The 26,353-nt window shown below is 53.3% G+C and overlaps 1 protein-coding gene across 8 annotated transcripts; it reads right to left on the bottom strand.

The window, feature by feature from the left end:
* Nucleotides 1–23: 23 nt before the first annotated feature.
* Nucleotides 24–20,036, bottom strand: CNOT3 (CCR4-NOT transcription complex subunit 3). 8 transcript variants are annotated; one of them, XM_064293294.1, is made up of 17 exons: nucleotides 13,953–19,299; nucleotides 13,776–13,843; nucleotides 13,438–13,512; nucleotides 13,200–13,289; nucleotides 12,890–13,018; nucleotides 12,697–12,792; nucleotides 11,334–11,556; nucleotides 11,110–11,243; nucleotides 10,527–10,583; nucleotides 8,882–9,269; nucleotides 8,672–8,795; nucleotides 7,572–7,770; nucleotides 3,134–3,233; nucleotides 2,841–3,039; nucleotides 2,323–2,455; nucleotides 1,533–1,658; nucleotides 24–234 (listed from the first exon to the last, which is right to left on the bottom strand). In XM_064293294.1, the coding sequence occupies exons 1-17, from the start codon at nucleotides 13,975–13,977 to the stop codon at nucleotides 136–138; spliced, it is 2,265 nt and encodes a 754-aa protein (XP_064149364.1). In that variant the 5' UTR covers nucleotides 13,978–19,299; the 3' UTR covers nucleotides 24–135. The 8 variants fall into 8 exon arrangements, with proteins under 8 accessions (XP_064149364.1, XP_064149365.1, XP_064149362.1 ...); XM_064293295.1 differs by having other exon boundaries at nucleotides 11,334–11,553; nucleotides 13,953–19,298; XM_064293292.1 differs by lacking the exon at nucleotides 24–234 and adding an exon at nucleotides 19,769–20,036 and having other exon boundaries at nucleotides 939–1,658; nucleotides 13,953–14,030.
* Between the last annotated feature and the right edge of the window lie 6,317 nt (nucleotides 20,037–26,353).

Below are 26,353 nucleotides of genomic sequence, written 5' to 3'. Positions count from 1 at the left end.
AAACCTCCTGGCCCCCTCCCTGCTTCCTGGGGGAGGGGGCTGCCCTGTGGCCAGGGGGGGCTCCCCCCAATCTTCCAGGGCAGGGCGATCAGCATGCGGGGGAGAGGGGTTGGATGGAGGGAGGGGGGCCAAGTGTCACTGGAGGTCCCGGTCCTCCAGGTAGCGGTACTCGAAGGTGAAGCCTTCCTTCTTCCGCTGGCCCCACTTCTCGTAGTCGAAGTAGATGTAGGTGCCCTGGCCGGGGGAGAAGGCGGTCAGTGAGGGGACGAGGAGGGGGTGGCTGGGGTCTGCCAGGCACACACACCTGACTTGTTCCACCCTTGCCACTGTGCCCACTTTAGAGAGGGAAACTGAGCAAGGCCCCACAGCAGAGTTGGCGCTCCACCCCAGGCTTGCTGAGAAGCACTGCTGCTCTTCCTTCACAAGGCTGCAGCTTTGAGCACCCACTGCATGCCAAGTGTGTGACATGTGTTCTGTCATCTTGTCAGAAGTTTTGGGGCAGTGGACTATCATTACCCCCGTCCTAGAGACTGGAAGAGGCCCAGAGTCTAAACGCAAGCACCCTTCGGGGATATCTTACTGGTGACAGTGGGGTGGGCATTTCTGAATGGCTGGGTGTCCTGAAGTACATTGACTGGAGAGTTATTTGGGGCAGCCGTAGTTAACACTGGAGGGACTGCAACGGAGAAGGGCTGGGCTCCGAATGGATCAATGTCCAAAATGCCTCAAAAAATGGCCCCCTGAAGGAACGGGGGCCAGGGGGATGAGTTCTCTAGGACAAGGACCACACCTCATTCTACACACTGTCTTCCAAGGGGGCTTGGCATTCTGTAAATATCTGATACAAGCAAAATGTGGAACACACCAACCAGAAGGAATCTGAATATTAACAGAATACGTCGGTAACACTTAACTTTGTAGCAGGCACCACTAAGTACTTCACACGTTATTAATTCATTTAATCCTCGTCACAGTTGCATAAGGAAGGTCCTCTTACCCCCATTTTTACAGAGGAGGAAATCAGGACAGAGGTTCCAGTGACTTGCTCAAGGTCACCAGCTAAAGCTGGACTCAAACCCAGGTGTCTGGCTCCAGCATATTTTGAGAGAAGTGGGAGGTTCCAGTCAATCATTAAAACATGAGATGGTCATGTAAGAAAACAGCTTCCCCACTGAGTATCTGTGGACATGGGTGATGTGGGGTAAAGGACACCACAGGGTCAGAGAACCCCGGGCCCCCCAGGCTGTGCCACAGAGGAGGGGGTGCAGTGGAGGCATTAATTAGGCTGGTGGCTTCCGGAAGGCTTACTCTGAGGAAGGGCATTAGGCTAAGACCTAAAGGACGGCTAGGAGTTGGATGGTCACAGCATTCCAGGCAAAGCGGGTGGTCTGAGAGGGGAAGAGCTTAGTGAGCTGGAGGACCTGAGTTGCTGCGGAGGATGAAGGAAGGAGATGGGGCCTGGAGTCAGGTGTGAAGTGTGGACCTGGCCCGATGACACCAGTGGGATGGGGGGGACAGGGAGGGCCTGTCACCTGTTCAAACTCGTCGGTAATGGTCTTGGGCTCCTCGTGCCGCTGGAACCACATCATATACTTGGTGTGGAATCGCCAGGACTGCTTCTTTAGGGCCTTGGCTGCCAGGTACTGCGCCTTAGTGCCCTGGGGAAGAAGAGTGGAGGGGGCATCAGGGGGCTGTCAACCAAGTGACAGACCAGGGGGGTAGGTTGGGCATCAGAGCTGGACCTGGGCCTCTGCCTCAGACCAGAGCTCAGTTGGACCACCCAATTGGAGCTGGGGATGGGGGAAAAGAACATACCGATGCTGACCAGGAGAAGGGAAGTGAGACAGGAGTGGAGATGGCTTTCAGAGAAGCTTTGAGAAGGAAGAGAAACTAATGTGATGAGAGCTGAGACAGGAGGCAAAGAAAAATCCTCCACAGCATGAGGGTGGAGGTTACTCATCACTCACTAGGGTCATGAGGAGGTTGGCTGGTTCCCTAATGCAGGCCTGAGAATGTGCCAGTGAGCACAGCCTGGACTACAAGGACCTACCCCAGTGGGGAAAGGGCTGTAGACAAGTCTAAGTGGGGCTCCCTGACTCCTATACTGCACAGCCCAACCTGGCTGGGAGTCCAGTCTGACCTGGAAATGGGGACAGGGACAAAGGTGGTTTGGGGAGGGGGGCCCAGGACTGGGGGACAGGAAGGGGGTGCGGTCCCGGTAGCCGCAGTGGGGAACCCACCTCACCCCTCCAGCCCGAGGGGGGACGGCGGCGGTGGCGGCGAAGCCGGGGGGCGCGAGGCTGCCCCGGGGCCCTGCTGTACCTCCAGATAGTAGAAGATGAAGAAGAGCGTCTCGGTCGACAGGCGCTGGTAGAACTCCACAGTGTCTGAATGTGGGGGTGGCATCTGGTGGTGGTAGGGGGGCGTCGGACATGGGTTCCGGGGCAGGTACTGCCTGTGGGGCAACAGTATGTGTCAGTGCCAGCTGCCTGTGGCTCCTGACTTCAGGGCGGGTCAACGTCCACCCACTCTCTTGATTCCCCGACGCTCAGGTGCAGGATTCCAGCAGGACACCCCAGACCTAGGGTACCGTGTTCCCACCTGCCATAGATCAAGACGGGGGCTTCTGGGGCACCTGATCATTCCACCTCCTCTGGAGAACCTACACCATGTGCCCAACCCCCAGGCCCCAGTCTATTACCACAGGCTTAGCACCTGATCTTTTTGCCAGTGGAACCAGCAACCTTTACCTACAGTCTCTCAGCACCTGGCACCTGATCCCCTGCCATGCATCCTCCCTCTGCCTCGAGTCCTGGCCCCCAGCCCGTCTGGCCTCTCACCGGATGCGCTCGGAGTCAGAAGGGTGGGGCATGTGGTGCCAGGCGGCCTCTTCCATGGCCTGCTGGTAGAGCTGCTCCTTGGTGAGGGGCACAGGCCCCAAGGGACACACGCCCAGGGACAGTGGGATGTTCACCTCTGACAGCTGCAGGGGTGGCTGGGCCGAGGCTGGTGGGGCCGACGTACTGCTCAGGATGATGTCTGTGGGGAGGCAGGGCCAGGTCCCTTGGTGATGAGGCCAGCCTGGGGCCCACCCCTCCTCTATGGCATGCCTCTCACACCCCCAGACCCTCACCTCGCTCTGTCAGGTGCAGCGTTGGCACAGGGTCCTCAATGCCGGAGCTAATAGCCGCCCGCTCCGCCATGGACTTCAAGGAGCTCAGAGGCTCAGGGGCCTGCAGGGAGAAGTGCCTAGGCTGAGGCCCTGAGTAGAGAACTGGGCTGGGGGAGTAAGCACAGAGCCCAGCACCCTGCCTGTGGTAGTGGGAGGGGACCCGAAGGCCCGTCAGAAAAGGCCATCAGATGTCAAATGTAAAATGCCCACAGCCTGGATCCCCCTTCTCAGGCTCTACAAATGCGAGAACATTCCGTGTGGCACCGTGATGGGGAAAAAAAACAGAAACAGCTAAGTGTCCCTCGATGGAAAAATGCCTGGGAAGTGTGGACCCTCAGGGAGACCATGCAGCGACTTTGATAACAGTTGTTGTTGTTAGGTGCCATCAAGTTGGTTCGGAATCATAGTGACCTTGTGTATTACAGAACGAAACACTGCCCAGTGCCGTGCCACGCTCACAATCGTTGTTATGCTCGAGCCCATTGTTGCAGCCACCGTGGCAATCCATCCCGTTGAGGGTCTTCCTCTTTTTTGCTGACCCTGTACCTTACCAAGGATGATGGGACTGATGCCTCCTGATAACATGGCCAAAGTATGTAAGACATAGACTTGCCATCCTTGCTTCTAAGGAGCATTGTGTTGTACTTCTTCCAAGACAGCTTTGTTCGTTCTTCTGGCAATCCATGGGATATTCAATATTTTCCACCAACACCATAATTCAAAGGCATCAATATTTCTTTGGTCTTCTTTATTCACTGTCCAGCTTTCGCATGCATATGAGATGATTGAAAACACCATGGCTTGGGTCAGGCATACCTTAATCCTTAAAGTGACATCTTTGCTTTTTAACACTTTAAAGAGGTCCTTTGCAGCAGATTTGCCCAATGCAATGCATCTTTTGATTTCCTGACTGCTGCTTCCATGGGCGTTGACTGTGGATCCAAGTAAAATGAAATCCTTGACAACTTCAGTGTTTTCTCTGTTTATCATGACGTTGCTTAGTGGTCCAGTTGTGAGGATTTTTGTTTCCTTTATGTTAAGGTATAATCCATACTAAAGACTGTAGTCTTTGATCTTTATCAGTAAGTGTTTCAAGTCCTCTTCACTTTCAGCAAGCAAGGTTGTGTCACCTGCATATTGCAGATTGTTAATAAGTCTTCTCCGATCCTAATGCTATGTTCTTCTTCATGTAGTCCAGCTTCTCGGAGTTGCTTGGCATACTGATTGAATAAATATGGTGAAAAGATACAACTCTGATGAAGCACACTTTTCCTGATTTTAAACCACTCAGTATCCCCTTATTCAGTTGGAATGACTGCCTCTTGGTCTGTGTACAGGTATCACATGAACACAATTAAGTGTTCTGGAATTCCCCTTCTTCGCAATGTTATCCGTAATTTGTTATGACCCACACAGTCAAACACCTTTGCATAGTCAATGAAACACAGGTAAAACATCCTTCTGGTATTCTCTGCTTTCAGCCAGGATCCATCTGAGATCAGCAATGATATCCCTGGTTCCACTCCCTCTTCTGAATCTGGCTTGAACTTCTGGCTCTGTTGATGTACTACTGCAACCACGTTTGAATGATCTTCAGCAAAATTTTACTTGTGTGTGTGATATTAATGATATTGTTTGATAATTTTTGCATTCTGTTGGATCACCTTTCTTTAGAATGGGCACAAATATGGATCTCTTCCAGTTGGTTGGCCAGGTAGCTGTCTTCAAATTTCCTGACATACACGAGTGAACACTTCCAGTGCTGCATCCGTTTGCTGATGTATCTCACTTGGTATTCTGTCAATTCCTGGAGCCTTATTTTTCACCAATGCTTTCAGTGCAGTTTGGACGTCGTCCTTCAGTACCCTTGGTTCTTGATCATACGCTACCTCCTGAAATGGTTGAATGTCAAGCAATTCTTTTTGGTACAGTGATTTCCTTCCATCTTCTTTTGATGCTTCCTGCGTCATCGTGTTTTCCCCATAGAATCCTTCGATATCGCAACTAGAGGCTTGAATTTCAGCTTGAGGAATGCCAAGTATGTTCTTCCCTTTGGGTTTTCTAAGTCCAGGTCCTTGCATATGTCATTATTTTACTTTGTCTTCTCGGGCAGCACTTTGAAATCTGTTCAGCTCTTTTGCTTCATCATTTCTTCCTTTCGCTTTAGCTACACTGTGTTTAAGAGCAAGTTTCGAAGTCTCTCCTGACATGCATTTTGGTCTTTTCTTTCTTTCCTGTCTTTTTAATGACCCCTTGCTTTCTTCACGTATGATGTCCTCCTCCTACTTCTCTGATCTTCTTCAGTCATTAGCATTTAATGAGTCAAATCTGTTCTTGAGATGGTATCTAAATTCAGGTGGAACATACTCAAGGTCATACTTTGGCTCTCATGGACTTGTTCTAATTTTCTTCAGCTTCGACTTGAACTTGCATAGAAGCAACTGGTGGTCTGCCCCACAGTCGGCCCCTGGCCTTGTTCTCACTGACGATATTGAGGTTTTCTATCTTTTCTTTCCACAGATATAGTCAATTTGATTCCTGTGTATTCCATCTGATGAGGTCCACATGTATAGTCACCACTTATGTTGGTGAAAAACAGTATTTGCAATAAAGAAGTCATTGGTCCTGCAAAATTCTTATCACTCAATTTCCCGTATCAATTCTAAGGCTGTATTTTTGAAATACCAATCCTTCTTTTTTGTTTCCAACTTTCATGTTCCAATTACCAATAATTATCAATGCATCTCGATTGCATTTTTCAGACTGCAGAAGTTGGTAAAAATCTTCAATTTCCTCATCTTTGCCATTAGTGGTTGGCACATAAATCTGAGTAACAGTCATATTAACTGGTCTTCCTTGTAGGTGTATGGATATTATCCTATCACTGACACCACTGTACTTCAAGATAGATCTTGAAATGTTCTTTTTCACAATGAATGCAACACCATTCGTCTTCAGCGTGTCGTTCCCGGCACTGCACACCATGTGACCGTCTGATTCAAAATGGCCAATACCCGTACATTACAGCTCACGAATGCCAAGGATATCAATGTTTATGCGTTCCATTTCATTTTTGACAACTTTGAATTTTCCTGGATTCATAATTTGTACATTCCATGTTCTGATTATTACTGGATATTTGTAGCTGTTTTTTTTCATTAAGTCATGCCACATCACCAAGTGATGGTCCCAAAAGCTTGACTCCATCCGTATCAAGGTTGACTCTGCTTTGAGGAGTCAGCTCTTTCCCAGTTGTATTTTGAGTGCCTTCTAACCTGAGGGGCTCAACTTTCAGCACTGTATCAAACGATGTTCCACTGCTATTCACAAGGTTTTCACTGGCAAATTTTTTCAGAAGTAGACTGCCATGTCCTTCTTCCCAGTCTGTCTTAGTCTGGAAACTCAGCTGAAACCTGTCCACCATGGGTGACCCTAATGGTATTTGAAATACTAGTGGCATAGCTTCCAGCATCACAGCAACACACAAGCCAGCACAGTATGACAAACTGACAAGATGTGTGTGGTAGAAGCCTAGGTATAGATAAAATGAAGATGCTCTATTTCCAGATGCTGCTGCTTAGGTGCAGAAAGGTCAGTGTGTGCCCAGAGTGTGCTGGGGCCGGGACATCTGGTTGCAGAGTGGGTGCTCACTCTGCCTCCCCGCACACAGGACCTCAGTGCGCACCATCACCTCACAGCCAGCCCATGCTCCCTCCTGCAGGGTGGACACCTGTCTCCCTCTCTCTGCTGAACTCCAGCCCAGCCAACCACCTGGCCATGCAAATCCCAGGCCCCTTCCCTGATTTCTGGGGTGGGGGTGGGGGCGGGGGGGAGATTGCTCCTAGGTGGGTCCTGAGCAGACACAGCATCCCGTGCTGTCACGGTCTATTTCACCCACCCAATGTTAAGCTTCCTTAAAGAAGGAACTAGGCTGTCTTGGCCCAGAGCAAACTTCCACAAGTCTCTGCTCAGCTGAAGTGGTTTCTTAAAAGGGAAAAGGAGGGCAGCAGGCTAGATGATGGTCCAGTGTTTTATGAGGAGAAATGGGGACAGAGGTTGGCGGTTGAGAGTAGGAGAGAGATGAAGACAGAAACCCAGAAAGAGCAAGTGAAAATACTCATAAGAAAGGGGAAGAAATGCAGGAAAGCAATGACAGGCCCCGAGAAAGTGAGAGCTCCAGAGATCTGGCTGTGGCTAAGCACAGAAAGATCCAGAGGAAGAACAAGTACAGGAAAGGGACAGAAGCCAGAGAAACAGAGACCCTGCACAGGCTTAGAGAAAACGGGACAGGAAACACTAGCACTTGGACAGCAGGGCCTGGACACCAAGGTGGACGTGTCCAAGACAGTAAGGAGAGGGGCAGGCTTGGGGCCCAGCGGGGAGCATATGGAAAGCTCACCTTGATCTCCGGGGCTGTGCTGAACTGCGGGGGCCCATTGAGTAGGGCCCCCGCTGCCTTGGCCTCACTGAAGCTGGGCGTCGGGGAGCTGGAGGGATTCACAGGTAGTGGCACCAAGAGGCTGGGTCCCCCGGCGTTGTTCCCTGAGCCTGGGGCCACACCACCAGCCCCTGGTGGAGCTGCCACACTGGGTTCCTTTCTGAGTAGAAGACAGAGAAGAGGGTGCTCAGAGGAGGCCAAGAGTAGGGAGGTATGGGCAGAGAGAGGGAGGAGTCAGAGAGAGGGGAGTCCAAGGTGGGATCTGGAGGGACAGATGGAGGTAGGCATGAGGAGAGGCAGCTTGCTGTAAGATCCCAGGGGCAGAGCAGACCCCAGCCTTGGGAGTCACCGCTTATCAGTGCTGCAAGGCAGGGAGCAAGGCTGCTCAGGACACTCCCACAGAAGACCACAAGGGCAACTAGCAGGTAAAGGGGAGAAGAGCTCTTGGGACTTCAGCAGGGAATAGGCAGGCCCTGGGGAAGGGTCCAGGGAGGGGGAACGAAGGTGTGGGAAGTGAATGTACCAACCACAAACCCAAGCACTCTGAGCAGAGTGGATGGAAATCAGGTGCTTCCCCCAGGACAGCCTAACTAAGCCTGGGAAGAGGCCAACCAAGAGGGGACCTTCCTTCATCCCTCAAGGAGACCAGAGCTCTCAGGGCACTATTCTGGAGACATGGGGAAAAGCTTGGAGGGGTGGTGGGGAAGTGGAAGGAGGCCTTTGGGCTGTTGCATTCTGGAAGACTGACGGGAGCCACAGTGCGGTCGGGCATGGGTGGTGGGGGAGAAGGGAGAGGAACAGGAGCTCCTGTGGACAAGGGGCAGTCGGAGCACATTCCAGGAGGCACCCACAGTGGGTGTGTGGGGAGAGAAGGGAAATCCCAACTATAAGAGGAAACACTTCAGAACATTCCAGAGGGCAAAGCTGGAGATGTATGCAGCAAGTGTCCCAGGTGGGAAAAAATGGTACACAGGTCTAGCCAAGGTGGCAGATCAGTGAGGGATGGGCGGTACCCATGAGACAAGGGCAGGGGAAGGAGGCGGGGTGGCCAAATCACTCACGAGGTGCTGGGAGGTGGGTTGTGGGGGCCGGGCGGGGGACCCAAAGCCTGGTTGTTGGTGCTGCTGCCCCCACTGCTGCTCAGAGCCACCTCTGCTGGGCTATCTGCCACCACGGAACTGTAGCCTAGGGCAGGAGGAGGGGAAGAGAAGGGGCTGTGGGCTACTATCCCAGTCTCCCCTCCTGCCCCACACCCCCATCTCCCCACTCACTGGTGGCACCGTTCTGCTTGCCAGCACCTCCAGCTCCACTGCTGTTATTGCTGCTGCTGCTCCCGCCTCCTCCTCCTCCACCACCACCTCCCCCGCCAGGCTGGACACTGGGGGGCCGGGGCTGGGCTGTGCTGGGCCCACTGGGGGCTGGTGGAGCCACAGCCTGGGCATAGGGAGCAGGAGTGCCCGAGTTGTGGCTGGGAGCTGGACTGGCCTTGGATCCCATGGCACTTGAGGGTGCTGCTGGGGCGGGGGCCCCGTTGTTGCCAGGGGTGGTGCTCAGGGCAGAAGTGGCAGGCGGGGGGCCGGAGGAGTAGCTTGGTGGCACAGCTGGGGACTGAGGGTGCTGGTTGCTGTGTACAGGCTTGGAGCCATTTTTGGCTGGAGACTGGGTGGGAGAGAGAAGAGGGTCAGGACACCCTACTCTCGGCAGGCAGGTCTCTCACACACCTGGCCTCTGACCCGGCTGAGGTTTCATCTTCCACACACTTGCCTCCTTGCTGCCCCACTGCCGCTCTTGTCCACGTGGCTCCACTCACTGCCACCATACTGACAGGACTCCAATCTATTTCTGGCCATACCTGGATCCCCAAGGCCTCCCTGGATACTTCCCCACGTGTCCCACCAGGATGGGGTACACCATTTGTGTCCTCAGTAAGAGAGAACAGTGGGAAAAACCTGTCTGCCCAATGACAGCGGATGAGGTGGAAACACCTAAATCTCTATCAATACGCAATTAGGTGGTACAAACCAAAGGTCCAGCAAAGACTCTAACGTCTTCAATACGAGATTAGCTATGACGGTCTCCATGTTTAAGGGTAGGAGGCAAAATACCTGGCCCTCAGCCTCTGCCTCTCTCCCGGACCCCCTGCCTACCCTGCCTCTCCCCTCACTGCTCCTGACCAAGGACAATTCCCTGCCCCTAGTCTCAGCAAGGCCCACCCCATTAGGACCATCTGCACGCTAGCCACGGAGGGGATCTGGGCCCCTTGAACGCCTGCTTCCCGTGCCTTCCTCCTGTGGCAGCACCGTCCACAGCTCACTCCTATCCTGGGGCATCAGCAGAATTCACAGGGGCAGTGCTGAGATATGCTGTGTACTGTCTGCCCCTCATGGAAGCTGACAATGCCCATCAGCACAGCAAAGGCCCCGAGAAGCCCCCTAGAACAAAAACCTGACAGATGTTCCTAACGTAATGTTTTTCAGCCTTGTCTGACCCTTTCAGAGCTAGTCTACAGGGTCCACACTCCTCAGTCTGACGATTCAAGGTCCATCACAATGAGGCGCTGGTCCCCGACAGACCCTACCTGTAGTCTCGATACCGCTACGTTTTTCCCCAGGACGCTGGCTTTCCTACCTGCCATGCCCCTCCCCAGAGTGTCCACTGTTTCCTGCTTTCTTCTCTAAACCCCAGCATACAGACCGCTTCTGAGCACCATCTCCTGACTGCCACCCCAGCCAAGGTGGTACCTGGTGACACCCACTGCACAGATCTGCCAGGATCTCCCTCCAGGGCAGACATTGACCCTTAGCCCATCTCTGCACCTCCAAGACCTAGTGCACTGCCTGGTACTCGGCCCTCATCCACCTCGGGGAGCATGTGAATGAGGACGGAGACACTTGTCACATCCAGGTTCTGACCCACCTGGCTGACCTCACTATCTGTTGATCGGCCCCTCTTCTTGTCGTCCTCGGAGTTTTCCTGAGAGGGAGACAGAGTCAGAAGTCCGTGTGAACTCTGGGCCCTATATACAAACGTCAATTTCTGAGCCACCCGGGATCTAGACCAGGCGTTGACCCCAGCCCTGGGGAAAGCCCCACCACAGACTAGGACTGGACCTCCTCTGAGAACCCACTAGATCCTGCTTCTGGTGTCCTGGTCTCCTGAGAGCCAGCCACCCACTGCCTAGCTCTAAGGACCCAGCAACTGCTCTCCTTATGGGAACAGCCCCTGGGTTCCACCCCAAGGTGCCCAGTGCCCAGTCTCCCTCAGGCACCAAGCAGGGGACCCTCTCACAGCATACACGAAGGACCCAACTCCCAGAAGTAGCGGCCTCAGCCCTTTCAAGGTCTAGACAGACACCTGGACCCCTGCGTCTTCAATGACCCTCCCCAAGCCACTCCTGAGAGACCCTGCTTCCATTTCTTGACTTCCAGCACCCCCTCAGGAACCCAGACCCCTGCTCCCTGGGCTCAAGGGGACCCTGGATGCAGACACCCAGCCTCACCGTGGTGCAGTTGGCTGGGCTGGGCGGGATAGGCGAGCTGGAGGTGGTGGAAGTAGGTGTGCTGCTCGACTGGTTGAAGACCTCATCCTCCATGTGGCTGTGGCTGGGTGGGGAGGTGGCGACCAGCGCCTGTGCTGTGGGGCAGCAGGGGGGTGGGCTCAGCCAGCTCTGGTGCCCTCCCCTGACCCTCCCCCCATGCCCACAGGCCAGCCCTGGGGCCTCACGAATGTCCTCGAGGTCCAGGTCGTCGTAGAGGAACTCGTTCTCCTCGAAGTCGGGGTACTGGGAGGAGTCGACGTAGTACTCGACATCGTCCTTGATCTTGCGGATGGCGTCGACGAGGATGGAATCATTGTCTAGCATGCGCAGGATGGTCTCCAGCATGCGCACGTGATAGCGGTGCTTCTCGATGTGCCGCTTCAAGCCCTCAATCCGGTCCTGCTTCTGCTGGCGAGCCCAGGGCCAGGCTCAGGGGCAGCCCGGCGCCTTTCCCGGCCCTCCTGCCCCCACAGAACCTGTCCTCAGTCCCAGACCCCCATGAGACCCAGAGGCCCCACACCAACCCCTCCCGGCTCGGGGCAGCATGGAGGCTGCCTGCCCCGACTTCTGTGGGAACCCCATCTCAGGCCTGGACACCTAGGGGATCCGACAGCTCCCACCCCAGGCCTCTTGAATTCAGGAAGCCCAAAGTCTACTCAGGTCCCTGTGACCCTCTGAAAGATGCAAAGATCCTAGCACCTGCCTATAACACAGGCCCTGTCATACCCAGCTGCCTGCTGGGTGGCCCCCCACCGGGTTTGACCACCTTCTGGGATAAAGAAATACCCGTCACACTCAAACAGTAATAACAACCATCCCCATTTGTGTAAAGCTTGCTGTTTATCATCACAATAATCTTCATCATAACCAGGACCACCCTCCATGCCATCCACAGGTAACCCCAGATTCCAAAGCCCAGCCCCTAGGCTCTCTAGGGACCTGACCCACCCCCAAGACCCCACCCCACAACTTCCTTTAGGATTTGACATTTTAGTCCCAATTCCAAACCTCTCTCTCTTCAAGGAGAGAGCACAGGGTCCCAAACCCCTCAGTCTTAGACATCCAACTCTGATGGCACAGCTCCCAGCTCCCCAGCCACTCCCCAGCTTCCGCGAGGACCAGCTCTGTTCCCTGTGCCAACAAGCAGAGACAGCTTGGATCCCTTTGAACTCAAACCCTACAAATCTGGAGTTTTAGAATCTGGGCCTCAGAATCATGGCCTTTAGTACAAAATCTCCCCATCCTGTGGTACTCTTTGGATCTCATACTTGCTCTGCAGCTCAAGTTGATCTCACTGCCTTCCTCCTAAACCACTCCTCTCCTCAAAGGCCCTACTGCTCTCACACAGACACCCAGGCTAGACCCCTGAGGCTGTCTCATGTCCACCTGGCCCATTTCCAGGCAGCTGCAAAGTTCTGCCAATTCTGCCTCCACTATCCCAGCTCCTCACCTCTGGCCCCATGTGCCCTGAGGATCTAGCCCCCACTTCCGCAGCATGCCAGCCCATCGCTATCTTCCACCTTGGGCACTGGGGCTCCCCCTACTCACATCCTTGTCGCCCTTCTTCTTGCGTGTCTGCACCGACAGGGACTCCACCTCACTCTCAAACTGGTCCACCTGCATATTCAGGGTGTCGATGGTGTTCTAGGGGGCAGGGGAGAGAAAGTCAGCCCAGAGCCCCTTGTGGGCCAGGGAGGGCAGGATCCCCAGTGCTCACCTCCTCTTTTCAACCCCAGCTCACCGTGAGCCACTGGCCAACCTCTTCCTTCTCCTTCTGGGCAGGGTCCACCTTTTGGGCCAGACCCAGGCCCTCCTTGCTGTAAGCTTTGGTTTTGGTCTCTCGTTCCACCACCTTGAACCGTTCCATTTGCTGTGGAGAGTGCAGTTGGTGGGAGAGACAGTGACTACGTGAGCCTGCGGCCCCTCCTTTCAAGCTCCGAGCACTTCCCCTCCCTTAGGCATGAAGACCTTCCTCCTCTTCCCAGGACCTCTGGGGGACCCAGGAATCAGGCCACCTTCCCCCCCTAGGGACCTACGCTCTGGGTGCCTACCGTCTCAATAAGCTTGCGGTTGTCTATAAGCTGCCTCTTATCCTTGATCTCGTTGGATGCTACCCATGTCTTGATCTGGTCCCTCAGCCGCTGCGGACAGGAACAGCAGGAAAGTCAGATGGCTTCAAGTCCTGGAAATTGAGGCCCCTGCTCCCACCTCTCCAGGGACCCAGTCGTCCACTCCCACTGTACCCTCTACCCTCAGGACACAGATGTCCGGCCTCCCCAGCCCCCTCACTTGTAGCTTCTTAATCTCCTTCTTTAGATCAGCCTCATACTTTTCTTTCTGATTCGCGTTGGCTGCATTGTGGAGCTGAGGGGTAGAGAGAACGCAGGAGTCAGCATGGCAATGGCAGTCCTAGTGTCTGTGCCAGTGGAGGGCGGGGGCTTGCCACCCTCCTCCATGAGCCTGGGGCCCTGGGACCCAGCCCTCCTGATCCACCCCAGAGGGCTCTTCTTTGGTCCTTGGCACCTGGTCATGTAGCCCCTCTCCCCGGCTGACACCCAGAGATTCTGAACCTCCTCCCACTCTCTCCTCCCTGGAGACCCAGATTCTTATAGCCCTAGCCTCTGTACCTTCTGCCAAATATCCTCAAACTGCTCCACGCCCTCGGACACCTTCTTGAGGCAGCGATCAATCTCACCTGGCCAGGGGAAAAGGAAGGCTCTTAGGTTTCTGCCAAGGCAGCAGGCGTCTAATGAGAAGGTCAGAGAAGAGAGCACATGGTACACAGGCAACGTGCAGTCCAGTACCTTGGAGTTTGCGCTTGTCCGCCATCTTCCCTGCCCTACAGACGCACTCTCTTCATACTCCCTTGGAGACGGACGCTGCTGGGGGAGATTGGGAACAAATACAGTTATTCCCCGGCGAGGCTAATCGCAGAGACAGGGGTGTGGTCGGGAACGGCCAGAGAATAACTGTGCAGGTGGGATGGTAACGGAGGACACATCTCCTACCCAACCAGAGACCAGGCCCACGATGACCCAGCCCAAGCTCTGGCCTGCAGGGGAACTCGAGAGGCTTATTGAAACAAAAAGTTATACCCTTTTGTGTGCCTCTGACCCAGGAAGTGGAAAATTCCTAAAGCATGGAATACCTTCTCCCCAGTAGTCACACTCAAAAGGCTATTTCAGAGCAGGCAACAGTTACGCAGCACACAGCTGACTGCTGGGGAGAAAGGCATGAGACCTGGAGCTCACACTTCCTGTGCAGAGGGGCTGGGCACAGGGGTGACTAGGATCTCAGCACCAGGAGAAGTGACCCCCTCAGTCCATTCATGAGACAAGAGCAGGGACACCTCATGGAGGTGGGCCTGAGAGTGTGTACAGATAACCTGTGGAGAGGGCCAGCAGGTAGGGTGACAGGAGATGCCTACAACTCTGAGGAGCTGAGACCACCACACAGACAGGATCTTAGACCTCCACGAAGGCTGTGTCAGGGCAGAATCCTTAAACCAGAAGGTAACACTCCTAACTCAAAGACGCTGACACCAAGACAAGCTGGGAACCTGGGCCAGCCCCAGAGAGGGCCAGGAGAAGATCTACCTCTGACAAAGAGGGAAGAGGGGTGGCTGGCTAAAAGGGAGTAATCTGCACTCACAAAGGAATTCCATATCAAATGAATCGGAAACTTAGACTCAAGGAAACAGAAACCAACATGGCAAATGCCCAATACTGAGTGAGGGACTCCCCACCCTAAAGGAAGCAACATGCAACTCAGAGGGGCCTGGCAACCAAGGGGAGTTGAGTTGCTGGGAGCTGGCAGCTGCACCTCCGGCCCCAACACCCACACCAGCGGGAGTTGCAGGGAGCTGTGGGAGGGTCATGCTACTAGGACTCCACAGGTGGCAGCAAAGGTTCCCCCCACAAAGGAGCTCCTGTGGATCCAAGGAGCCCCTACTCTACGGGCACAGAGTAGCCCTGAGCTATTGAGGCTGAAGCATCCCTACACCAATGGCAGAGCCCAAACTCACCCAGAGGGAAGTCAGACCAAAAGGAGTCCCCACCCAGGGAGAAGGTACCATCTCTGAACAATCCTGTCCAACAGAACTTTCTCCAATAATGTAAATATCCTGTATCTGTGCTGTCCAATATGGTTGCCACTGGCCACACGTGGCTACTCAACGCTTGGAATGTAGCTAGTGTAACTGATGAACTTAATTTTTATTTTAATTAATTAAAATTTAAGTTGTTACACATGACTAGGAGCTGCTGTATAAGGCAGCATGACAGACCGAGCTTTAAAACAAATGGCCCACAAAGGATGGAAAAGGTGTCCTAACCCCAGGGAGGCTGTACCCGACTCGCTGTAGGGATCCATTCCAGGAGGTGGCAGGTCGGGGTGGTACCTCAGACTCACACCAAATAAAAAACCAAATCTACTGCCGTTGAGTCGATTCCAACTTATAGCCACCCTACAGGACAGAATAAAATTGCCCCACAGGGTTTTGAAGACTGTGATCTTTATGGGAACAGACTGCCACATCTTTTCTCTCACAGAGTTGTCTTCTGGATTCAAACCGCAGACCTTGTGGTTAGCAGCCCAGCACTACTGCACCACCATGGCTCCTTACCTTAGTACTCAAAGTAGCTTCAATCTCCTCAGTAAAAGGTCTGACCAAAAAAAAAAAAAAAATGGCAGTACCCTCATGCGGGGTCAGGTGACAAGCCCTACATGGGACCCAATCCTGAGATGAGGAAAATGCCAGCTCCAAGAAAGCAATGCAGTCGGACACGAGGGTCCAGGAGGCAGTTCCGCAGAGGAGATGCCAACTAAGGTGGGGCCTGGACGTCAGCACTGAGGGGTGCTCCCATATTACCTACAGAGAAAGGTCGCCTCCTGCATGCAGGAAACAAAAACATTAAAGGAGAGCTTGCTCTTCCCTCCACCTCAGGAGCCCAGCATGGGATCTGGGCTGGGGCTCTAGGTCAGAGCAAGAATATGCCTTACAGTTTATACCCCCAGGCAAAGGGCTCTACACCTCAGCCTCTACAGTGAAGGAAGGGGTCAGGAAACTAGCCCGGGGGGAAGCTAATCTCCTCACAGAGAGGGGACCATCCTACTGGGGCAAGAAGTCCTGAAGGAGTCAGAAGTGAGGCGCGGGGAACAAGAGCCCTAGCCCAGAAAGGTGATATTTGGAACAGAAAAGTCCGATATCAAAGTGGGCAACAGCTCAGGCCCAGAGAAGATCATGCCAAAAAGTGTCACTGATGCGGGGTTAGGCAGCTCCTCCACAGAGAAGGGGTGAGAGCTATACTATAGGCCTGGGGCATCATCTCCCCCAGAGAGGCTGCGTCCTTCAGTGGCCAGGAGCCTTGGCCACAGTGGAGGCACCATCCCCCCACAGAAAAATCCCACACTGATAGGGTACTTGTACCTTAGACCCGCACAGCAAAGGGCCAAGCAGAAGGGAAGATGGAGCTTGAGTCTTGAAGGAGACCTTCCACCAAAGAAAAGCCCTCCTCACTCCGGGGACTGACCGTGATCCCCAGGAGAAGGTCACTGTAACTGGGCCCGTTCTGAGGGGGTGGGCACCTCAGGCACTGCAGAACTAGTACTCTCACAGTGAGGGGCCGTAAAGAGACATGGCAGGATCAGACGCTCAGCCCAGGAGGAGACTTAACCAAGAGGAGGCCTTTGTCTATGAGAGAGGCACATCCCACACGTGAGGAGCCCAAAATGACCAGGTGGGGTGGGGTGAGCAGCACATCATACCCACAGAAGCCAACAACCCTTACAACAAGAAACCAAAAATAAGACAGAAGGGCTCCTAAAACTTCATCTCAGGGGAGATGACACTGTCTACATAAAGAAGCCTGCCAAGGAGTAGGGTGGGTGGGCAGAAGGTTTAGTCCTGAGAAGAAACACAGGTGGCTTTTAATCTTGAGCACTGTCAGGTATCCATACAGAAAGGCCTGGTTCCATGGGGTGAGGCACCTTAGATCCAGGGAGCTACACCTCCACAGCAAGGAGCTACGAACCGGAGTAGGCACAGCTCTGGCTGGGAAGTGAACTCAGAGGGCAAGCCTTAGCCCTGGAGGCAGGTGATGCTGCCACATGGAAGGCAGCCGATAAGGGAAGGTGGGGCATTAGGTCCTAGGGTGGAGGTCCATTCTCCCCACTGAAAAGGCCTCATACTGAGGGTGGGGGACTGGTTGCACCTGAGCAGTCCTTGGTTCCAGAGAAGGGGACGATGGTGAGATCTGTTCCCAAGTCTCAGGTACCTGACACTCCCACTGCAAGGAACCGTCACCTTAAGAGAGAGCAGAGCCTTAGTTCCACAGAGACAGCACAAGGAGGAGAAGAAAGAGCATCAGCCCTAGGCACACATGCCAGAGCAGGATCCTTAGCTCCACAGTGGGGGAACACACCGAGGTATGGACACCTTGAATCCAGGAGAGAGATGTTACCAACATCAAGTAAGGCAGGAACCTTACCCCTGGAGAAGGCAACACCAGAAAAGGTTTCTTACTCTGAAGAAAAAGCACAATTCCAGACAGAAAGGCCATACCCTACAATACAGGAACCCATGTTTGGGAAGCCTCATGTGGGGTGGGGATGTGAGCCAAGAGGGTTTCTCAGTGTTGCCGAGAAGTTTACACACCCACAGTGAGGGACTGACACCAATACCATGGAGGTGTGGGATCCTAGGCCCTGGAGAGATCACACTCCCAAAGAAGGGACTGATGTGGAGGGGAGTAGAAGCCTCAGACCTAGGAGAGGTGACAGTCGTATCAGATGAGGTGCCAAAAAAACCAGTACCACAAGGGCAGAAGCATACTCCTGGGGGAGGTGACAGCTCCTGAACTAAAACCAAAACCAAACCCACTGCCGTTGCGTTGATTCTGACTCACAGCAACCCTACAGGACAGAGTAGAACTGCCCCACAGAGTTTCCAAGGAGCGCCTGGTGGATTCAAACTGCCAACCTCTTGGTTAGCAGCCGTAGTACTTAACCACTACACCACCAGAGTTTCCGCTCCTGAACTAGGCATGTGCATTTAGGAAATGGGGTACTTCCACTGCCCACAACAGGAAATCACAAACAACATAAAGTGGGAGCTTGGGATGTTTCACCAAGACAGGACCAGGTATCTGAAGGGAGCTAAAAAGCACCCCCCTATCAATACTGCAGTGGAGATGACATCACAAGAAAGCCTACCGTGAAAGAGGCAAATGAGAGAGGCAAGTCATTGGGACCCAGATGGAATCACATCCGAAAAGTCAGGGGCAGAGGACACCAAGATCAAAGGGGTGAGACCTGTGGCCTCAGGTAACAGAGGAGAGTTTTGAATCCCAAAAAAAGTCATGCTCCTCCCAAATGGAAGCCCCAGACTCTGATATGTAAAAAGCCTCAGTTCTAGGGGACTTTTCCCAGGAACAGGGAAAAGCTACAGGTTGAGCGATGGAAACTTTTGAGCGTGGGAGGGAGGTTAAGTCCAACTATAGGGAGCTGGGCACTTCAATCCAGGGTTATCCATCTTCCAAATCTCCAAAGAGGACCCCCATCAGATACCAAGGGGAACTAGAACTTTAGATGGGAGGGGGGGTCATACTCTAAAGAGATGGCATCAATGGTGGTGGGGGGGTGCAGAAAAGTGAGCCCCCCCCCAAGAGGGGTACTTGGGCTGGAGAGCTGGCACCTGCACACCAGGATTAAGGTAGGCGCCCAGGCCAAGAGGTGACCCGCCAACAAAAGACACTGAGGCTAAGATGGGCAGAACCCGACCCCAAGGGGGTGGGCACCTGAGCTCCTCCCAAAAGGAAGCCCTGGGCTCAGAGATGTAGAAACCTCGGCGCTAGGGGACTTTCTCAGCGAGCAATGGAAGAGCTACGGACTAAGAGGTGGAAACTTTGAGCGCGGATGGGACGTTAAGTCAACTACAGGGAGCCAGGCTCTTCGATCCAGGTGGGGTTATCCCCTAGATCGCCAAAAAGGCTATCCCATCAGATACTAAGTGGAAGCTGACACCTACTTAGACCTAAGAGGTGGGGAGTTTATACTCCAGAGACTGCATCAATGGTAGGAGGAACACCCTCCCACAAGAGGGGTCCTCGGGCTGGAAGGCTGGCACCCGTGCCCCAGCCAGGCGGTGACCCCCAAAAGAAGGCACTGATGCCGGGCGGGGGGGGGGGCAGACCCTGACCCCGAGGGGGCGGGCACCTGAGCCGAGGGGCGCAGACATCCTTCCAGAAAGAGCCAATACCAACAGGGAGAGGGGCGGGCCTCGTACACGGGAGGGCGCACCCCTCGCACCCCGACCGAGGGGCCCGACACGGATGCCACGCGGGGCGGGGCCGGAGCCCAGGGTCGCGGGAAGGGCCCGGAGCGGCGCCGAGAGGCGTGAAGGCGGAGGAGAAGGGAAGGGCAGGGTCCCGCGCACTGAGGGGACGGAAGGCGCTAACGCAGCGACGGACGCCTAATGCGGCAGCGGCGGGGGCGGAGGACCATGTCGCGACAGGCGGGGCTCTCTGTCGCCAGGGCGGGAGGCCGCGGGGACGGCGGACGATGGCGCCGGGGGAGAGGAGGGGAAGAAGGGGTCCGGCCCAGTCGAGCCTGACGCTCTCACCACAGGAGCTGGCGCCGCCGCTGAGGAGCGTATCGCGACAGGCGGGGGAGGCGAGCGCCCGCCGCCTTTTTCTCGCGCCCCGGGCCCGGGCGCTATCGCGATAGCGGCGCGAAGCGGAAGTGGGGTGGGGTAATTGGGCCCGGGGTTGTCTGACGACGGGGTCGGGGCTCAAGGGAGGCCGCGGCGTCTGCCGATAGCTCCGCGGAAGCTGACCGGGCCCGGTCCAAGATGGCGGCGACGGAGGAGGCCTCCCCTCCTCTCTTCTCGTCTCTGGCGCCGACCCGCCCTCGAGCACAGAATATAGGCCTATCATTGATCCTGCAACATGTCGCTCTCGCCGCTGTGGCGGGCCCTATTGGTTCTCGGCAGGGATGCGGCCAGCCCCCTCTCTTCGATTGGATAATTGTCCCAAGGCGCGGCGTTCGATTGGCCTCACGCACGGGCTGCTCGGATTGGCTCAGGGTTTCTCCCCCGCCCCACCTCTTTCTCCCGCCTCAGGGCACAACACGCCAGCGCGAGGACCCGCAAGTCAATCAAGAGGTCCGTGTCGTGCTGATTGGATGCGCCCGCCCCCCTCTCCTAAGCCCATTGGTCTGAGGGAGGAGCTAGGCTGATCAGGGGCGGGAAGTCGTCCGTCAAGTTTAGAGCTGTTTTTAATTGGTTACTAGAGCATTTTCGGACCTCAAACCATTGGTTGGTCCCGGAGGTGGGCGGAGAAAGCAGAGGAAGGCATGGCGAGTGGGCGTTAAAGGCCGCGCACCTAATGGTAGACAGACAGGTGCCTTCACAGCGGGGCTGGGCTGAAGCCATCTGCCAATCAAAACAACCGCTGGACCCAGGGGGAGGGGCTTAGTAAGAAAGTCCATCTTTTGCCTTTAATTGGTCCAGAGTGTCATCATTCATCCCACCTTAGCCAATAGTGGCGAGTGGGCGGTACCTGCTCATAAAGCGTGTGAAAGAAAGTGTAGTAAGCAGATTTGGGGCAAATTTGGGGCGAATTTGGGGCAGGGTTGCATCCTTTCGCATCCCTTGTGTCCTGGCCAGGCAGGCCGAACCCTGTCTCCCAGCTTCACAGTCTTTCTCCAAATGCCTGTGTGTGACACCTCTGAGACTCGGTATTTCCTAAAATAAGGAAGGAAGCAGGACATAGCGTCCCCAAGGTACTGGCACCACGCATAGCAAGGATGCTTGGGAAGTGTGTGGAGTTTCGGTCCTGCCTCTGGTGACGTCACCGTCGGACAGTAAATCTCCGGTGCACCCAATTTCTCCAACGTTGTGAGGATTGCGGTGGGAATGCTTTAAAGCGCTGCAAAAGGTACAGATAGATTTTGCTTTTCCCTTCCTCGGTTGCCTCCTTAATGCCCTCAGATCTCAGTTCCGTTGTATTTTCTTGAGGGGGAAACTTTCCTGACCTCCGCTGCTGAGTGCTGAGGTGAATCCTGTTCATTACGATTTATTTTTGCCTTGTGCATTGAATTACGGTGTTGGCAAAGAATATTGAATATATCATGGACTGCAGAAAAACGAACAAATCTGTTTTGGGGAAAGTATAGCCAGAATGCTGTTTAGAAGCAAGAATGGAGAGGAGAGACTTCATCTCACTTACTTTGGACATGTTATCAGGTGGGACCAATCCCTGGAGAAGGACATCATGCATAGTAAGGTAGAAGGTCAGAGAAAAAGAAGAAGATGCTCAATGAGATAGATTGACACAGTGGCTGCAACAATGGGCTCAAACATAGCAATGATTGTGAGGATGGCACAGGACCAGGCAGCATTTCCTTCTGTTGTACATGAGGTCGCTGTACGTCGGAACCGACTTGATGGTACCTAACTTTTTTTTTTTTTAACAATAACTGGAGCCCTGATGGTGAAATGGTTTAAGCACTCAGCTTTCGAACCCACCCAGCAGCTCAGCAGGAGAAATACCTGGTGATTTGCTCCCGTAAAGATTGAAAAAAACCCAAACCCTTTGCTATCGAGTCAATTCTGACTCATAGAGACCCCGTGGGACAAAGTAGAACTGCCCCATGCAGTTTCCAAGGAGCAGCTGGTTGATTCAAGCTGGCAACCTCCTGGTTAGCAGCTGCTTTCTTAACCACTGTGCCACCAGTAAGGATTACAGCCTAGGAAATTCTGTGGGGGCAGTTCAGCTCTGTCACTTGGGGTTGCTATGAGTCTATCCATGGCACCTAACAACAACAACTGTTATTTACATAATTATTTGAGTTTCCCCTTCTGGGCTTGCATCTCCAGCACCTAGCACGTAGGAAACACTCAGTAACTATTTGCTGGATGAGTGAACAAACACAAGGAATAACTTGTAGTTGAGGACTGGTGCTTTCTGGGTCACACAGTGCAGAGCGGCACAGTCAAGCTACAAAGCCAGATCTGCCCACCACCTCTCTAGGTGGAGGAAAGATAAATCCAACGCAGCAGCTAACATTTATTGAGCCATAATCTAAAGTGGATTTCTCAAAGCGAAGTCTGCACAGCCTACATCAGAATCATCAGTGGCAGGGAGGGAGGGATGCTCTAAAAATGCAGATTCTTAGGCACACACCGGTAAACCAGCTGCTGCAGAAGTCAGCTCTGACTCATGGCGACCCCATGTATGTCAGAATACAACTGTGCTCCACAGGGTTTTCAATGGGCGATTTTCTTCCAATGTTTCTCTGGGTGGGCTCGAACTGCCAGCTTTTTGGTTAGCAGCTGCGCGCATTAACCACTGCAGCACCGAGGGACTCCTAGGCACACACAGACCTATGTGAACCTTCATTTTTACAAACATCCTGGGTGATTCTTGTGTTTGTTAGAGCTTGAGAGTCGTTCCTCTGTTGTTGTTGGGTGCTGTCCAGTTGATTCTGACTCATAGCGACCCCATGTAACAGAGTAGAACAGCCCCCATAGGCTTTATAGGCTGTAACCTTTACCAGAGCAGATCAACAGGTCTTTTCTCTCACAGAGCAGCTGGTGGGTTCGAACCACCAATCTTTCAGTTAGCAGCCACCTTTGCACCACCAGGGCACGTTGTCATTGCTCTAGAACCATGCTATTCAAAATGTGGTCCCCTGATGGAGCAGTGCCTCTCAGACTAGAACATGCACAGGAAGCATGGGAATCCCTAGGGATTTGCTGAAAAGCAGATTCAGAATCAGTGGGTCTGGGAGTCCGCCAGCCTTACAAGTTCCCAGGTGATGCTGATGGTTCAGGGATACACTGAATAGCAGGGTTGTAGAGTAGTGGTTCTCTACTTAGCTGCACATTAGAATCATCGGGGGAGCTTTAGCAACTCCAGATACTCAAGTAGGAGCCAGGCATGAGTAGTTTTTAAAACTCCTGAGATGATTGTTTAAAACTCCTGAGTTGATTTCCAGGCTAGTGTGCAGCTAATCTGAGAGGCACCGATAGAATTTTCTAAAGCAGTGGTTCCCAAAGTGGGGTCCTAGGATAAACAGCATAAACATCGCCTGGGAACTTGTTAGAGACGTAGCTTTGATCTGCATCCTTCTTGTTGTTAGGTGCCATCCAGTTAATTTTCGACTCATAGCGACAGATTAGAACTGTCCCATAGTGTTTCCTAGGTTGTCATCTTTATGGGAGCAGATTTCCGGGTCTTATCTCCTAGGTGGGAACTGTCAGCCTTTCAGGGAGAAGCCAAGTGCCACCAGGGTTTCTTAACTCCATCCTAGGCCTGCTGAATCAGAAACTCTAGAACCCAGCCCTCCATGTTTTAACAAGCCCTCCAGGTGACTCTGAGGGACACGAGAGGGAGTCCCTGGGTAGTGCAAATGGTTAATGTGTTCAGCTGCTAACCAAAAGGTCAGAGGTTTGAATCTACCCAGAGGCAGCTCAGAAGAAAGGCCTGGCAATCTACTTCTGAAAAATCAGCCATCGAAAACCCTATAGAGAACAGTTCTACTCTGACACACATGGTGTCACCATGAGTCAGAACTGGTGTGACAGCAAAGCTTGGTTTTGGTTCTACAGAGTACTTAGGACTGTAGGGCCAAGGGAATTGGAGTCTTTCCCAAGATTCATCCCACTCCCCACATATTTGCAGATGCCAGTAGTCTGGCCAGAGGTGGGGGATTCTAAACAAAATTGTGGACAAAGGGCCCTTCCCTGGAAATGATGGCACCATCAACCTAGGGTTTGTCGTTAAATGGAACCTCCCAGGCATGAGAGCAGAGAGCTGGATGGTGTCCTACCACCGTTGCTAAACATTTTGATCAAAGATTCTATACAAGAATCCTGATCAAAAGGGGAAAATGCAGGACAGAATTTCAAATTCTCATGGACTCCAGACTTTCTGGAACCATGGAGGCTGGATGAACCCCTGAATGTATTGCTGTGAGATAATCTTTAAGCCTTAAACCAAAAACACCCCCTGAAGTCTTCTTAAAACTATAGTTTAGCTTAACTAGTAAAGAATGTCTGCCTTAACATTGTACTCTTTTAAGATCTATCTATGTATGATCAAATTGACAACAGCCACTCAAAAGATCAGATAGGAAGCTTAGGGGGCAGTGTGTATTAATGGGGAAGGAACAACTCCGAAAACGTGGGTGAGTGTAAAAATGGTGTGGCTGCTGTGTCAGACCTCCTCATCTAACTTCATAAGGTGAAGGAGAATCAAGATAAACATCAGCCCAAGACCGATTGCTGTGAGGTGGTCAAACATACCTTCACCCTCCAACCTTTTCACCAATTCTGACACCAGCCATCCCTCCCATGGCACTCTGTTTCTCTGCTGGGTTTGATAATTTGTTGCAATGGCTACACAGAACTCACAGACCATACTCACGATTATGGGATTTATTAGGGAAGAGACAGGTTACAATTCAGGATAAGGAATGACTCGGGATACAGTTCTTCCATCAGGATAGCTGTGCCCACAGGCAGGCCTCTCTGTGGGCCTCTTGACCTGGCCTCTGCCCTGCTTGGGGAAAGTGTTACAAAGCTCTTTTAGCTCCGCCGACATGTGCCTGAAGGCCCCCACTCTGCCAGCAAGCCTCCTGCCTGAAGCTGCTCAGCTCTCTTGCTCTGCATGTCAGCTCACCCATGGTAGCTGCCTTGCTTGGTGGGCCAGGAAGCCCACCATACTGTCTGGTGCCAGTCTCCTGGTTCTGCTGCCACTGCTTTCCTGCTGCTGTGTCTCGCCACGCTGCACCTTCTCAGGTTACAGCTATCTCCTGGGTCTAGGAGGTTCTCAGCGCAGCAACCCCGGGTCCAAAGGATGCACTCTACTCCCAGCTCTATTCCCCTCTTCCTGCCTCTGGAATGGTTCATTTTAAGCCTAGTGGGAAGGCAAAGCTGACCAACCCCTTCATTAGGGTTATATACATCTTATTTGCATGGTCCCACCCCTTTGAGGGTGCCATGCACCTTATTTGCACTGTTAGCAAACTTGTCCAATCCCCTCGGTGTGCCACAAGCACCTTATTTGCATAGTCCCGCCCAATCACTGTGGAGTTAACAAGATCATGCGTGGCTAAAAGGGCCATATTAAGTAATTCACTGCACTGCACTGAGAATGGTTGCACAATGCAAAGAATGTAATCAATATCACTGAATTGTACATGTAGAAACTGTTAGTGTGTTTTGCTGTGTATATTCTCAACAATAAAAATGAAAAAGGAGGACCCTCCAGGTGTGGGAACCCTTTGAGAGGAAGAAAGGAGGAAAGAGGCACTGAGACCAGGACACAGTCTTGGGCTGAGGGTCTGAGATTCCGTAGCCACACGGAGCCCTGAGTGGTGACGGCGAGGCCCAGAGAGAGGAAAAGCAGAGCAGGATTTCAAAGACAAAACTCCCCAAGCCAGAGAGAGACCCTAAGAGGTGTGACCTAGAGGGGGAGAGAAAGATGGCCCGAGACCTGAGGTATCAGCTTCCTCACTAGCACTGGCTCATCTGTGCACCCACCTTCAGGTTAGCTCACAGACGAGCTGACCTTGCAAGTCAGGGGCTAGAGCCACCTCAAGACTGCTGTGAGCACAACTCCAACCACAGTGTGGATAGTGTTCCCTGGAGCCATTCCTCCTCAACCTTTGCAGGAAAACCACCATCAACAGCCACACTCTGGGACTCTGCTGTGTGGTTCCCTTGCCTGGAGTGCCTTCCCTGTGGCCTGCAGGCTGCATCCCCCCTCAGCCCTCACCTTCAGCCGCAGTGAAGGCAGCCCTGGCTGAGCTCCCAGTTCCCAAGGTGGACTTGGCTGGGAGTGAGGGGGTTCTTTTGCTCACCTGGAACAAACTTTTACAGCAATTAGTTCCAACAAGGGCAGGAAGCCTGCCTGCTTCACCCAGGGTTGGGGCTAGGTTAAACAAGGGGAACTCAACAAGTATGTGTTAAAAATAACAACAGCTGTTAATGGGCCCAAGGAGCCCTGGTGGTACACTGGCTAAATGCTCAGCTGCTAACCGAAAGGCCAGCAGTTCGAACTCACCAGTTGCTCCATGGGAGAAAGATTTGGTAGTCTGCTTCTGTGACGACTGCAGCCTTGGAAACCCCATAGCCAGGGGTGGATTAACTGATAGTCAAGGTAAGCACAGTGCTCACCTTGCTTAGCAGAGCATGTGCAGT

The sequence above is a fragment of the Loxodonta africana genome, chromosome 11, assembly GCF_030014295.1.
Source record: "Loxodonta africana isolate mLoxAfr1 chromosome 11, mLoxAfr1.hap2, whole genome shotgun sequence".
NCBI lineage: Eukaryota > Metazoa > Chordata > Mammalia > Proboscidea > Elephantidae > Loxodonta > Loxodonta africana.
This window is presented reverse-complemented; position numbering and strand designations above follow the sequence as displayed.

What these genes read in the sequence shown, in the direction of transcription:
- CNOT3 (XM_064293292.1), bottom strand. Translation starts at nt 13,977, where the DNA reads ATGGCGGACAAGCGCAAACTCCAAG. An exon ending in GGACAAGCGCAAACTCCAAG is followed by an intron (nt 13,844 to 13,952) that starts GTACTGGACTGC and finishes TCCCCTGGCCAG; the next exon opens with GTGAGATTGATCGCTGCCTC. An exon ending in GCACAGCCCCGGAGATCAAG is followed by an intron (nt 3,234 to 7,571) that starts GTGAGCTTTCCA and finishes TTCTCCCTGCAG; the next exon opens with GCCCCTGAGCCTCTGAGCTC.